At 29.7% G+C, this 16,735-nt stretch overlaps 2 protein-coding genes across 3 annotated transcripts in view; one reads left to right on the forward strand and one right to left on the reverse strand.

Moving 5' to 3' along the window:
* The first annotated feature begins 1,888 nt into the window (after positions 1-1,888).
* Positions 1,889-3,568, forward strand: LOC139490004 (uncharacterized). Its single transcript, XM_071276857.1, has one exon. It carries the CDS (start codon positions 1,889-1,891, stop codon positions 3,566-3,568), a length of 1,680 nt encoding a protein of 559 aa, XP_071132958.1.
* Positions 3,569-6,733: 3,165 nt separating this feature from the next.
* The window catches only part of LOC139488520 (inactive rhomboid protein 1-like), a 28,515-nt gene continuing 18,513 nt past the window's right edge, over positions 6,734-16,735 (reverse strand). For both annotated transcript variants that reach the window (XM_071274218.1, XM_071274219.1), the window contains exons 11-15: positions 16,229-16,295; positions 14,647-14,835; positions 13,950-14,050; positions 13,227-13,380; positions 6,734-12,547 (exon numbers count right to left, since the gene is read on the reverse strand). In XM_071274218.1, the coding sequence (XP_071130319.1) occupies positions 12,104-12,547; positions 13,227-13,380; positions 13,950-14,050; positions 14,647-14,835; positions 16,229-16,295 (955 nt within the window). In that variant the 3' untranslated portion in view covers positions 6,734-12,103. The remainder of the gene's footprint in view (positions 12,548-13,226; positions 13,381-13,949; positions 14,051-14,646; positions 14,836-16,228; positions 16,296-16,735) is intronic.

A 16,735-nucleotide genomic window follows, 5' to 3' on the forward strand; every position in this document is an offset into this window, starting at 1 on the left:
CATTTCTGAATATGATTGTTAACGTGTAGACTTCGAAGACAAAGAAAATCAGATTTGGTCTTATAAAGAATGTAAGCAGCCATTTGGCATCGTCAACTTTAAACTCGGGAATATTGTTATAGATTAATTCAAATCAATGTATATATATTCTGAATTTTTGGATGAGTTTTTTTTTAACGATGTTGAATACAAACGAAAATGTCCAAACACGGTATCAATCCGCCTTGAGTTTAAAATCTGGCACAGAAATGTTGATACTATCAGCTGATATACTTATTTTATTGGAGTTTTCTACCGTCATTTAATGCAATATTCGTCTATTGGAAATAGGGAAATAATAGCTATTTTTCACTTAAAGAGATCGATTTATCTAATAACATGTTTTCGTAGAATCTGTCGTTGTATCTATTGTCTCATATTCCCGATGGTGACATATTGTAGATAAACATGGCAGGTGATGCGTGCATGAGAGGCACACCAGACGACCGCACTCCTTGCAATGTTCATTCGATTTCCTAAATGTGCGTGTGCTTCTCGATTTTCTTCCGAAATCAATTTTGAACATCGGTGACATGAATATCATTATATGGTCATTTTAATAAATGTCCTGTTACAAAACTTTGATTTTTTTGAAAAACTAAGGATTTTCTTATCCCAGGTAAAGATTACCTTAGCCGTATTTGGCACAACTCTTTGGAATTTTGGGTCCTCAATGCTCTTCAACTTTGTACTTTTTTGGCTTTATAACTAAATGTATTTTGATCTGAGCGTCACTAGTGAATCTTATGTAGACGAAACGCGCATCTGGCGTATTAAATTATAATTCTGGTACCTTTGATAACTATTAACTACAATTACCTTTATTATAATTCGGTACTAACAAATATTTTAATTCTGTCAGAAATTTTATCAAACATATTAGAATTGTGTTGTTTTCTGGTACTATATTTCGGGTCATGTGACACTTAGCCGTCTTAAAACAAAACATAAACAAAAATCATCAATATTGGTGAGGGTTCTACGGAACCCAGTTTCTCGCCTAATTTTGCTGTAAGTTGCAGTATCAACATAAATCGGGAAAAAACTATAAAAAATTGTCTCCTAAATACTTTCAATGATTTTACTTAAGAAGCTTCTGTCCAAGTTTGGTTTAAAAATTCAGGATGGTTAACGAATCTTATAAATGTTTTAAAAACTTTAACTGCAGACTTTATGTAATGTTAACTGGAGGAAAAACTAAGTCCATTTATAAGTAATAAACGGAAAAACAGTAAATACATTTACAAATTTTCCTTCTGATACTAGCTTTTGGTCATAAACAATCTTCTGTCCAAGTTTGGTACAAGTCCAGGATAGTTTAAGAAAATTTTTAAGACTTTAAATCACAGAGTGAATGTTATGTCAACTGGCAGAAAAACCAAGTCGGCCATTTTTAAGTTAAATACGAAAAACAGGATTTTTTTTTATTTACAAAATTTACTTCTGTAAATAGAAATAATGTTGAGGGTTTTACGTTCATAAAGCAACGACCAACAGTACATACAATGGGTATAATTCTGTGTTACCATTTGTAAATGTTTTTACGAGCGAGTACTCGAGTATCGCTTCGTAAATCCAACGAGTACTCGATTAGTTAATCTTCATCAAATTCAAACCATTGTAGTCATTGAAATTTTAGATCAATTAATGGTCGATCAGAACGCTATCATTTCCTTTACATCTTTATTTTAACCAGCATTCATATGAAGGTAAGGTATGAAAAAAATGACCAATTTTTACAGATACCTTACATTTAAGATCAATACCAATGTATTTATAATAAAAGCATTGAACGAGAAACAAAGTATAGATTTGTGGACGTGTCAAACATAAAATTAATAAATTCAATATGGCGCAAGTTGGTCCCTTTTGTCGTACATGTCAATGGGAAAAAACGACAAACTGGAAATGCATGACCTGTGATATCATTATGTGTGAATCGTGTAATGAAAATCATTTACAGATGCACCAAGGACATCAAAGTACAAACACAAGTGAAAATACAAACTTGAATAAGCATCTCATTGACGAGATTGATGACACAATATTTACACAAATCAAATGCAAATATCATGTGGATTATAATTGTACTGATGTATGTTTGTCGTGTTTAAAGGTTATATGTGCGAAATGTCGCTATGAAAAACATGCAGATCGACATCATCAACTGGAATTAATTGAAACTTTTTATCAACATAAAAGGAAAATGCTTTTGAAATGCAAATCTATCATTCAAAATGACTCGCTACCAAAGGCAAATAAAGGAGTTAGTTTTATGGAGAATGCCGAGGTTTGTCATTCGAAACATTTTGAAAAAGAAAAACAGAAAGTATTGAAGCAAACTGAAGCTTTGAAAAGAAGAATTACTGAGCGATCAAACAAAAAGGTTGAACAATTAGAAGAAAATTTCCAGATGTATAAATCAACGACTCAGAATAAACATGAGCAGCAAAGAATGGAACAAAATTTAAGGGAAATAGAGTATTTAGAACAAAACTTCATGGAAAAAATACTGACACAAAATAGTGAACTTGGGAGAGCCTTAGGTGAAGTCAACAGGATTATGTACAATATAAGGAACAATACAACACAATGGGATATTCCAACACTAATACCACGATCGGTGAAAAAGTTTATTCCAAAAGAAATCCATGATGAAGATATTGATATAGCACTAGGCGATCTAGTTGATTGTTCAATACTAGACGAAGTACCAATTAGAAAAGTTAACTCTTATGATATCAATTTTAATTTTTCTTGTGGTATGTGTAGGTCTTTAGAAGTAAACAAAGACGGAGCGATATGGGTTAGTGATACATTTGGTTTGTTGCAAGTCAAAACGATCTCAAATGGGAAACAAAACACACACCAACCCATCAATAATATTTATGATATTTCTTTTCTTGAATCCAAAGGTCTCTTAATAGCTTACAAAGACAAAAATGTCATTGATATTCAAAACAATCTGGGTCTATGCGAGAAATTCTATGAAAAACCAAACGGAAGGTTGAATGCTGTGGCTCTGCATGTTTGTAGGGATGATAGAATAATTATTCTTACATGGTCAAAGTATTTTTTTCTCCCTGGTTTAGGAACACTCGATATAATTGAATTAACAAATTGTGGAAAATTAATCAACACAATCCGTTGCAAGGGGGGCTCTTATCTATTTCCTGAATTTGGTGAAGTATTTAGAATAAGTGAAAACATCAATGGCCACTTTTGTGTAAGTTGCGAGTTTGATTGTCAAGTTGTAGACTTCAACAACAATGGGGATAAGATGTGGATCTATTCAGACTGTAAAAGGCCAAGTGGCATCTTAACTACCAAACTTGGGAATATTGTTATAATTGATGCACATGAATTCATTAAAATTTTGAATGCTTATGGAAAATGTTTAACAAATTTAAATATAAAGGAACATGGACCGATAGGATACCTATCTGCCTTGCGTTTAATATCTGAAAAAGAATTGTTGATACTTTCAACTGATAAACTTACTGTACTCGAGTTTTCTACTATCATTTAAATATCCTTTGAGGGATCTTGCATTTCAATGAACACATTTATATGTTTGACTTTTATTACCATGATTACTTTATGAACACCCTGTATGTTTTGTTGAATTTCTGTTGCATAGTCTTTAAATTTCTTTTCAATGTTTTGAAAGACCCATATTTATGTCTTTCGGTCTTTCGTTTTTGCAGTGATGTTGTCCATTTCACTTTAATTTAAAAGATAAGAATGGTCTATTGATATTTTCGGCTTTTTATAAATTTTGTTACATTAAAAATTCTGAATTGTGACAATACTTGACAATGATTACATAATTTTATTAACGAAGATAACAATGTAAAACTTGAAAACAGCGGTAGTTAGAGAATAACGATATTTTTTAAAGGCCCGTTTGATGTTAATTATTGTTGTAATAAAGAAAAGAATGTGTGTTCGATGCACATTCATAATTTCACTACATATGTCTATTCTATAAAAATAATTAAAATAATACTTTATTATAAGTTGTATGACCACAAATAACTTTTTTGGAGTTACCTCTTTAAGAAACGACCTGAGCAAAAACAAAATGAAAGCCAGTGATTGGTAAAGTTGTGATTTGGGGTGATCTTTTTTATCATTTGTAAAAACTGTTTGTATTTTCTTATATATCATAAACGTACTTTATGTCAGTAATAAGATACACTTATATTCATTTAACTGTGGTTTTGATTTATTGTGCTTTCCAATTGTACATGATTATTGTTCATTTAGATGTGTTTGCATCATGAATAAAAAACCGAAACATACATTTTATAGTTTATTACATCATATGAAGTACTTGTACATTTCATGTTATGGACATTATTGAACTACTGCATGCATATGCAGTATACTTATTCATCATTCAGTGATTGTTGAGTTTAAAACATAGAGTGCCTATTAACTTTCGGGATTTGTTGCTGATATTGACTGATCATGACCTTAATAAACAATCAAAAAAGTACGATGGTACATATGAAAAAAATAATGAAATGATTATTATGAAAGAGTGTTCATATTTTACAGGCTTTTCCATTTCGTAACAGCTGTTCATTGATTTGTTGTACAATTTTTTTCACAGTTACTGAAAATGTTCGTCAAACTTTACTATGCTTGTATGGATGTCTTCCACTATGGAAGCGAATAATTTTATATTTGGTCTTGAGTGTACTTGTTTTGCAGTGTATAGTATGAGCATTCGTTAATCTGTTGTGCAGTTACTCCCTGTTTGCTGAATGGTTTAACAATTTTACAACACTTATTGTAAAAGGAGTATTTTCGTCATTTTTTTCTTGGAATTTAATATTTGGTTAGAGCTTGATAATATTTAGTTGTGGCGTTGCAATTGTTACATCAGTCGTGCTGACATTTGTAATTGACAGTTTGACAACACTTATATCTGATTCCCATGAAAAGCAGGCATACAGATAAGATCTGAATACTCATAGCCTGATAAGGGGAGATATACCCGTTTTACATGCATAAAAACCTCTCTTTTTCGTCTAATTATATATTCATTTAATGTTACTTGCGTAACTTTCAGTGTCAAAACCTTCATGTCGCATAAACCTATCAAATGTACCATGGGGTGCTTCCTTTTTTTACACAAATAAACTGTGTCACATGATTTTCATAAGAAACTGCACCCTTATCTGGAACTTTTTATGAAGTATTGCATCTATGATCATCCATGCTGTTTAAAGCTTACTATATCTAATAATGTTTTGAGTTATTAGAAAATAGTGAAATAAGTTATAAAAAAAATCAGTGAATGGGCAATAACTGCTTTGGCAAATATCCAATGGTTTTCCCCATGATTATATTTCTGTTGCTAATTTTTGTAGTGATTTTTTTCTCCTACCTAAATAACTAAAAGTAACATGAGTAAAAGCAGTCATTCAACCAAGGACAACAAAGGGGTTAATTGATGAATTTTTCCATGTTGACATGAAGATCTTACTTTACTGAACATTTTCTCTGTTAACAGTTTCTCTCTACCTATTATAGTTTCTTCTTATGAACTATTTACAGAGATATGTCTCACCTTTTTGTTATTTCACTAGTATAATGCAAAAATTGAAATAGATATAGCAATACTTTAACATGTAATATTAATATGCAAAATATTCAAAGTCAATGAACCATGACTGAAGGTAAAGGGTCAAACAATCTCATGAAATGAGACTTGTCATGCTAATACAACTGCATACCATATATATTTGACCTACAACTAGCGGTTCCTCATAAACGTACCTAATCACCAACTAAAACATGTCAACAAATACAAAGTATCAAGTCAATAGACCATGACGGAGAGGGGATAAGCTGAATAATCTTCATGGACATGAGATGTACCAATGCTAACATGACTGCATACCAAAAATCAATAACCTACAACTAGTGGTTCTCCACAGAATTGAACTTATCACAAACTTATACATAGTTGACAACATCAGGAACGGTATACTTATGTCTTGCTTTTTGACTCCATTAGGGCGAGACGAAAACTAAAATGTGGGTAGGAATTGTCTTTCTTCCTTTGTTGTTTTGAGAAAATTCAATGAATACCAAAACAGGGAATCTCATGGTTTATTATAGATTTGTAAGTGGTTCCAAACATAAACATGTATGTCACCGTCTGTACCCTGACAATCATTCTAATACTAACACAGAAAGAAAAGTTTATAAATTATTTAATGGATGAAACTACTTCCAACAATATTTCAATATTGTTCCTTCACATACAACATGATATGTTAACACTATAAATTTACAATATAAAATTTCTGGACCAAGTCTTATCACATGATGCTTCTAAAGGTATACATAGAAAACTTACTCTATTATCAAAAAAGTTATTTTGCACCTTATCGGAAAGAGAGGCTATAAACAAAACTGTTACAAAACAAATAGTCATACTGTTAGAAACACAATAACAAGATAACACACACAGATTAAACTTAGTTTAAAAGTACACATAAATGCTGTTAAGCAAAAATAAGTAACATTAAAGAATAGACATTATGTTTATTAATAGATTATTTTGCAAACAATTGTAAAGACAATTTCATAGTAATTGGAACAGGATGAGATGTTAATTGATTAAAGCAAACAGTAACCTCCCTTTAGAAAGTTACCAAAAGGGAATACTGATGTAACTTAAATAACTGGCTAAAGGGATGTTATTTACTATTGCCATCATTTTTGTTTGCCATTAGCAACATTGAAATTTCTAACAAAAGTTAACGCTCCACCACCTTGATTCATATTTTGTTTTAGTAAAAAGCTCAAAACAAGCACTCAAATATATTGAAAATAATGTTACTTCTTTATACTGGCAAACAAAATACTTTAATATTACACACAAAAAACAAACTTTGTTTATACTTTTTGCTTCATTGCTTATGTCTTACTTTTAAGTTTTATTTTTAAAATTTCAGTACACAGATTAATTTATCTTGCTTATAATAAAATATCTTTGTACATATAACAGGCTATTATTTCAACTTGGAATATTTTTTTTCTGGAATTTGCATAATTTCTTGTGCCTGAAATATTTAATAAATTCCACATTTATTCTGTATTATCAAGTTTTGATCAGCCCATTTGTAAAGATAGTGTTGTGTGAGGCACAGTACATTCTATTAAAAATGTTCTGCAGTACATTCTATTGAAAATGTTCTATCTTCTTTGTAATAGAAAGTGTTGTGTGCCGCACCAAACATTAAAATATTAAAAATTTCAAGTTCAAGAAATTATGCAAAAAACATAATTAAAAATAATTTCAGGTTCAAATAATAGCCTTTTAATGTACTTTCAACAATATTTTCACCAAAATAAATACAGATATAAAGGCACTATATAAACAGGTACAAATAACAATAGTATCAGAAAAATATATATAAAAATAGCCTGAGTATTGAAGACACATTAGAAATTGCCATATTTATGTATTATGCTTTTTTACCCATTAATCTCGGTTGAAAAAAACTTTACAAAAAACATAAAATTATGTTGAATATTTCCCATCTTGCACAGTCACTGTTTCATAGAATATCGTTGAGAGAAAGCACAATGGTCATCACATAATAAATGAAGGAAGCAAAAATGGAAATGTATTAAAAGGAATGTTTATCTGGGAATTTTATTGTATTCAAAATGTCAATCAGTTTACTAAGCAACAAATTATGCCACACACAAGTTTAAGTATCCTTGTGTTGTGCAGTAATTTTGACACACACATTATGTGCAGAAATTCCCTAGAATTTCAATTTGAAGCTGATATCATAAAAAAATACTAAAGAAACACATAAATAGTCATGCATTTCCGTAAAAAATAGAAATGATTTCCAAATTGATGGAAAGTTAAGAAGCACAAAGATGTTTTGAGAATACATAGTCATTATATCTATATGTAAGTTAAACAGATTAAGGACAAATTGACATCCCATAATTTTAAGAATTTACAGTATTTTGCTGATTCATTTTGATTATCTGCTCTTGATTTAAATATAACCAATTCAGAATCATTTTTGAACTGTTCTATTTTGAGGTAGCACTATGGTTTTTTTACAGTTTTGAACAAGCTAAGCAATTACAACTGCTTTTATCTAAATAAAAATTTTAATTAATATTTTAGGGTGATCATCTACTAGTAGAATGCATGACATCATTTTTTTTTTGTTAATAAATATCCTTAAGAATATATGAAAATAAATATGGTAGTCAGTTTTTAGTTTAGACAGAATGTTAAAAGTTTTCTTTGCCTGAATTTTCCATGCAGTTCATTTCATTATGAAAAGTAAAAGGCACACAATTATGAAAAACTCAATTTGCACATATTCTATTTATCACAACCACTTTTCATTACTAATCCATAGTCTAAATAATGTACATATTACAATGCCAATTTCAGCCAAAAAAAATTCAGTTTGAAGTAAAAATACCTCTCTCTACTTTTAATAATCAATAAAAATGCTTAATGCATTGGCCATGAAGACATTACTAATTACAAAAAATATTATGATACTTATAACATTACAAAAAAATAGTCATTAAATCCATATAAATTTGAGCTACTTTTCTATATAGTACAATATCTAAATTGTTCATAAAATAAAATGTTGTCACTTAAGTCATGTTCAAAAAGACTATTCACAATTATATACAAACATTCAAGTAACTTCTACTGATACAGAGTGAATGATTTTCTTAAAAGCATCTTTTTTTACTGACTATTAATATTTCAGGTAAATGGATCTCTTTGCCATTCATTGCAGTTGTTTTAGCATGACATGATTCTTATGCATGATATATTATAATTATTTGTGTTTTAGAAATTATATATCTTGTGGAAGATAAACTAACTGTGTATAACCTAATTACAAATTATGTGCCTAATATATCTAGAATAAGAAATTGACACATTTCTAAATAATGACTAGTAAGAAAATCTATATATGATATGTATCTCCATAGAAATCTATGTTTAATGCAAAATACATGCAGTCATCATTTTTTTGCCCTTATCATCAAGTTTAGATACAGGCAGTTATAGAAATTGTAAATTAGCTTGTGATTTTAATAATGCAAATATAAATATATTAATTTAAGGATACCAATTTTGATAAATACACAAATTGACAACCAAAACTAAAAAATTTATTGCTGTCATATTTTTTACTAGAAATTGTTTTTTGTGAAATTATTCAAATATTGAACACAATAATGAATATTATTGCATAGCAATATAATACTTCCCACAGAAAGTAACCATAAGCTAGCTTGCAATAAATTCCAATATTGCACTAGTGCAATAAATCTTCAAAAATTTCATGACATCATCAACAAAAAAAAAATCTCAGTTTAAACCAATTTTTACTTTCAAATATTATATTGCTCGCAAGGTTGTGCAATATAAAATTCTACTCGGGACAATATTCCCCAATATTCATGCAATAACCCTATAATATATTATTCAGTAAAATAAAACATGAAGTTACATCAAACATTGTAAATATATTTTCTTATTGTTTAAATATCCAATTTTAGAAACAGCTGCCACAAGTAGACAATAAAATAATAAAAGAAAAATATGACAGAGATGTTACTTGATAACATACAGGGTACATACATAATTCAATAGTAATCAAGACATTAACAAATAATCATTATATCCTTAGTTATATTTTGATCTATTCTGAAAGAAAACAATTATTTTGTGCAATTTCGATGTATCAAAACAATTAATTTATTTTCAACCCAGACTTCAATTTTGCTTTGATCTGTATTTCTGTATTTGGTTAATCACTAAATTCTCCCATCAGAAAATCAATCAAATTTGTACTATAAATACATGTAAATGTCCAGTTTAAAGAAATACTGACGCTTACTTTGGTTAATACCATGTAGTAGTCACTGTGGCCAGATTTACAAAATGTTGACACTTAATACATTTACCAACAGAATCTCATTGGTAGTCAAAGTTGTTAGGTACCACCCTCCCTGTTGAAGTCACATTTTATTGATTTTATGTCCATTTTCAAGGGTTTATCACATGATTAAATGCTGCCTTAAAGTAGTCAGTTTTAGCAATTAGGTTCCATACATGCTCTTGTACAATACAAACTGGTCAAAAAATCAAAAAATCAAAAAGCGTACCATGGTCATTGTATAAGGAATAAACCATCTTTTTTCAGACCTATTATTCAGAAATGACAAAAATATCACAAGATCAATATCAAGTGTACATAATTATTTGTAATAATATTCTGCTTGTATTTTGCATCTGTACATATATATACAATTACAATAAATAGAGAAATCACATTTAATGAGACAGATATCACAGATAAAACAAGACAAAGTTCTTTTCAAGTCACTATAAATTCTTTCACTATCGGAAAAAAACTTCCTAAAAAATGTGCATCCTAGTAACCTCGATAATTCAGTTGTTATATTTGGCTGCTCTATGATGATAACATTAACGCCTGTAAACCTAGTCCATGAAATCCTCAATAAATTATTTGAAATTAGCTCCGGATTTACCATTGTTAACATTAAGCGGTCAGCTTATTGGCTTGCTCATCTAGAGAACGTCAATCAAAATGCTAGATTCATGACACATTCAGGCCTTTGCCAGTGGTATTCAATGACTGAGAGAAACTAAATTATTCTAGTTAGTGCCCTAAATAAAACTTGCTGAGAAAAGTTGACTTGGGACATTTCCTTGACCAAACTAGGTCACAGAACTTAAAATGTCTGATTACTTTAGTAATGGTTATTTCCTTATCGTAAGACACATTTTTTACGATACACTTGAGCAACATATCTGAAGAATGTACCTTTCAGTCATGAATAACAAGAATAATGCAATAAAATAATTAAGCAAAAATATACCATGAAAGCAATGGTTCATAAATTTGAAAAAAATATATTTTTTAATCTAATGAAAATTGATTAAATGATTTTAAACTAATTATGACAATTTTATGTCTATAAATATTTTTTCAACTGAATTTATACTTTGAAATATGAAATATATCAACAAAAACTTTTAATTTCAATGTTTAATGTGTTTATTGCAGTAATAAATACCAATCTCACTTTAACAGATGTAAATACTTAGTTATTATGCACAATTTAATAATGAAATCATATTCAGAAATCATGATTTATTGCAAAATTTTTGATTTTGTTGAATTTCATATATACAAAACCTACAACTTATTGTACAATTTGTCGTGATCAACAAGGCAGTAAAACTAACATAGAAATAAAGAATGTTATAGTTTCTTTGCATCACTTTCATCAAATTATAACTGCAATTCAATATTGGATTATATAACTGACAGTGTAAACAAAATATATCTTAACTCATTATTCCGTCAAAACTTCAGTACTAAAAGGTACTTTCTATTTCAATAAAAATGCTTTACAAAATATATAGGAAATTTTAAAACTTGCATATATTTCTGATAAAGATGAAAATATATTTATTCAATGTGGTCAATTGTAATATCATGAAGAAACTAAAATGAGTTGTTTAATATCAAATGTAACAACATCAAAACATGCATGGACTTTGCAAAAAAAAATAATTCTATGTAAAAATTCTCTAAATCTTCTGTTTTGGCTAAAATTATAAACAGCACTAATCTTTTACACATAATAAACCTAAATAATTAATAAATGCATCTATCAAAAAGAAAATAGAAAAAAATGGAAAAAAAAACACTTCAGTTCAGTTGAATCTTGCATTTCCCACCTATTCCCTTTGGAAAGCCCACTAAAATTCATGAAAACTTTTGTAAAAAAAAAATAGATCAAAAAGCTTTTTTAGTTGTTTGCAAGGTATTCTTAATCCATTTGTATGTCCACTGTAAAAGGTGGGCACAGGGAAAGTTCATGTCATAACGTATAAAAAAAATTGTAAACTTTATCCTTGGAAGTTTCTGTCAAAAGGTTTTCCCCAATCCCACTATGGACAGGTGGAAATTGCAAAATCCATATGAGTTGAAGTGTATGTCTACAAATAAGCTGTGTACGTAGATTCTCTGTCGATCTGTACTTCCATATTCTTACAGAAATTTTCTGTAATTGGAATACAGTTAAAGTATTGACACCCTGGACAGTTATAAATAGGAGAGATATAAAATAATATAATTAACATAACAAACAAAATGGTCGCTCCTCCTAATCCAAACAAAATCATTACACATTTTCTTGTCTTGTCAAAACTGCCAAAATGGATGTATGGCAGAATTGCAAATGCCAACAAAAATCCAAAGACGAAACCTGTCAAGTGTGCCCAGTTGTCAATCCATGGTAAAAGTCCTAGTAAGAACAGGAAACCAATGAAAAGGAGAACCTTGGTTACTTCTAAACATGGTCGTTTTAACATCTGTATACTTTGTATGGCTTCTACCAATAAACAGGCTAGTATACCAAACTGTGCTCCTGCTGGTCCAACCTAAAACATAAAATATATACAGTATAAATATAAGGTCAGGGATAAATCTCAGGCAAGTCTAAATCTAAGGTCAAGGATAAATCTCAGGCCAAGTCTAAATCTGAGGTCAAGTACAAATCTAAGGCCAAATACATGTAAGAGGTCAAATATAAATCTATTAAAGGCCAAGTCTAAATCTAAAGTCAAGTATATATATAATGTCAAAAAAGGCCAAAACTTTGTTTTCCTGCTTCCTTTATTAACTATTTAACTCTTCTTTTCGCGTCTCTTATGGTTTTATAACTCCTAATGCTTCTAATTATTTATATATCACTGGATCTTCAGTATTACTTGCTTTTGTTTTTCAGGTGCCTTTGGACACACAGCTCCTAACGTTTCTAAGTATTTGTATGCCCCTGAGATTCAAGTGTTAGATTTTAGCATTTCTGAAAAGTTAAATCCTGAAAAGCTTCTTGAATACACAAATTGATCAAGTTTTATTATCATTTATTTACTTTCATTGCTATTTCTTGTTATATCCACTATCAATTTCAACTAAAAATAACAATAAACAAGAAATTCAAGTTTTTATTTTTAGACATATATCCCATTGCATTTTACCCAATTATCATTATTCACAAAAAAATTCTGAGTTTCCAGTATCTACATTTCTCATTATGAACATAAACCAATGACCTACCTCAACATGATATGGAAGGAAAGTAGAACTAGCCAGATTGCCTGCTATACCAGACCCTACATAGATGATGGTCATACGTATACATCCAGTTAACTTTTCTACATCTCTCATTATCAACATCTGGAAGCCTATTGTTATCAGCAAGTGGAATAATCTGTAAAATATTAAATGAGTATTATATTGAGAAATCTGTTATATAATACGTAAAAAAAAAGATATCATAATATATTAATTCGAGCTTTGACAAAAGTTTTGATATATTAAGCTTAACATACGTCTGTGCATGGCATTTAATAAATGTTCAGCAAACGATTCATGAAGTGTAATTTTCTATGAAATTATAGATTAACCATTTATCCAAGACATTTAAGTTTAAAAATCTTCAACTTATCTTATTTTAGTTCTTTAAAATTGTTCTTTTATTTAATTATGGTAGGTTCATTATTATTCCTGGGATACCAATCTTTTTGAATTTTTTGGTGAAATGTGAACCACAATTTTAAATGTTCAACAGCACAAATTATCTATTGGCATGTATGCAGACTTTAGTGAAACCACAGAAATCGAATAACAAATAACAATGAAAATACACTTTTTCCTAAATCCACGATAATTGAAACAATAATTGAAACCCTTGAAAAAAAAGAAAATAAAGCTGTCTCTTGTATTTTTTTTATCTTTTCTTATTTTCTTTTCTTTGTTTTATAAAAATAGACACCTTACCCTCCATGCAAGAATATTGATGTCCATAGTCTGTAAAACTGATCAGGAATATTGTCATCTGTGAATGGAATCATACCACAAATCTGCTTCAGACACTTCACCTGTTCAAAGAAAAATTACGTCAAAATGTTAAAATGGTATATGTCGTGTTGACCAGAACTTTTTTAATATATCAATTCATTGAACCATGAATGTGTGTAATTTATATATGAAAAATGAAATCCTTATCCACGGAACTACGGATATGCAAAATTTTGTAAAATTTCAATCATAAAGTCAGACTTGAAATCGTTAATTTTTAATGGAATTGAAGTTACCAGTATAACAAATATGACACAAATATTTAATCAAACTCCTAGGGAAATTCAAAACAAAAAGTCCCTTAGCAAATGGCAAAATTAAAAGCTTGAGCACAAACGAATGGATAACAATTGTCATATCCCTGAATTGATACAGGTATTTTCTTATGAAGAAAATGGTGGATAAAACCTGGGTTTATAGTAAGCTAAACCTCTCAAATGTTCCAATTAGTTAATCACAAACTCCTATATTTATTCATCTTAATAACAGAACAGATAAATTAATGGCATTCCTGGCTAGCACACAAAAAAATGCAAAATATTTTCTTCTGGAACTATTTTATCATTTAAAATTCATTGTGTACTCTGCTTTGTGTAAGTGTTAGCTTGTAACATACCTGTGAACATAGGAACTTGTCTTCATGATAATATCCTTGCATGAAATTACAATGTTCTCTTGTGGTAATCATGCATTCCCCTTGTATCCCATGGCAACAAGGTCTGCCAGAAAGTTCACAGGTCATATGACGATCTTCTCCAGATACAAAACTGGTATTAGTTAATGGTGCATTGGTGTCCTCACAAAACTGTAAAAAAAAATTAAGACATTTGATTTGGATCTAGATAAATGCTAGGTAAAGTTTCAAAAAGGTTAACACTAGAAACTATCATTCAAATAAATTGATGATTTTTACTTGAAACATTTCTCATTAAAAAGCTTACTAATATAACCATAAGGAGATGCAGTACGAATGCCAATCAGACTACTATCCCCCAAATTTTAAATGAAGTGAATGAAGTCAATTATAGGCAATCCTAGGGCATTCATCAAAGAGAAAATTCCATACTGTATAGTCTGCTATAAAAGACCCTTACATAAAAATATGAAACAGTTCAATTGAGAAAAATGATGGTCTAATTCATGACTAAACAATATAAGAATAAACTGTTATCACAGAGATATGTCTCTCCTTTTTGTAATTTTGATTATGCAATTGTTTAAATCAAAATACATGAAATAGCAATACTTTAACATGTTACACAAATCATGCAAATATTCAAAGTCAATAAACCATGACTGAGTTACATGGTTAAACAATCTCCATGTAAATGAGATGCACCAATGCTAATACAACTGCATACCAAATACTATTGACTTGTTATAAGTCGTTCCCAAACCTAAATACAAACATAAACTTGAAAACTATGTAAAAGTTTCAAAGTCAATGAACCATGAAGAGGGGGTAGGGCTCTATATACTCTCCATGGAAAGGATACTTGCAAATGTTAATAAATTTTCATACCAAATATCATTGACTTAACATAAGCATGCAGTTCATCATAAACTGATCTAATCACACAAACTAATACATGTCAACTAAGATAAGTTTCAAAGTCACTAAACCATGACTGAGGGGCGAGGCAAATATTCTCCATGGAAATGAGATGTGCCAAAGCTTATACAACTGAATACCAATTAACATTAGCCTACCACAAATGGTTCTCCTTGGACTGACCTAATCACAAACTAATACATGTAAAATTAGCAAAAGTTTCAAAGTCAATATACCATGACTGAGGGCGCAGAGCCAAATAATTTCCATGGAAATGAGATGTGCCAATGCTTATACAACTGCATACTAAATATGATTGACTTACCATTTGTAGTTCACCATAAACTGACCTAATCACAAACTAAAACATTGTTGATGACGCCGCCGCTGACACCAGAAACAGCATACCTATGTCTTGCTTTTTGACTCTGTCAAGGCGAGACAAAAACAAATATGAAAGAAATGAACCAAGTTTTTTTTACTATTCTGCTAAAACATGGTCCATTTCATCTGTCAGATTTTAAAACAACCAATTACTGCATAAAACACTTTATCATTATTGACATTTGTCACTTATGATATAACTCTGCCAACAGTTACAGTGATGGCAAGGACACTTCTCATTTAATGTAATAAAAAAACTTACAGGCCAGTTTGTTATGTCATTTTTGTTCCATTCAAATGGTGCAACTGAAGCTGGATTTCTGCAATATCTGTAAATAAAATTGTAATAAACATCTTATTTCATTATATATTCATTTCCAATTTGTTATTAAAAAAAATACCAGCAAATATAAAAAAAATTCCAGAACATTCAGGTTGTATAACTACCGTTAATAACAAAGTTTTGATATGAGCTGTCTTAATTAAGCTGTAAGGGAGAGAACTGTAATTTATTGCAGAAGACCTTCTGAAACCTATTTGGATGCAGAATAAAGAAATGTTAAAATAACATGAGTCATATAGTATTTCATGGGATTTTTTTATTCACATTTATTACTAATCCCTTATCAAATGCACTAATAAGATGTCCATAATTCAATGAATTTTCAAAATATGATTGATTAAAATTATAAGTGTTTGTTTAGATCACACATTGTTATCAATATTAGTTCTATTTGGCCACACTTGAAAATATTTTGGTTTGCCTAAA

This window comes from Mytilus edulis, chromosome 9 (assembly GCF_963676685.1).
Source record: "Mytilus edulis chromosome 9, xbMytEdul2.2, whole genome shotgun sequence".
Classification (NCBI taxonomy): Eukaryota; Metazoa; Mollusca; class Bivalvia; order Mytilida; family Mytilidae; genus Mytilus; species Mytilus edulis.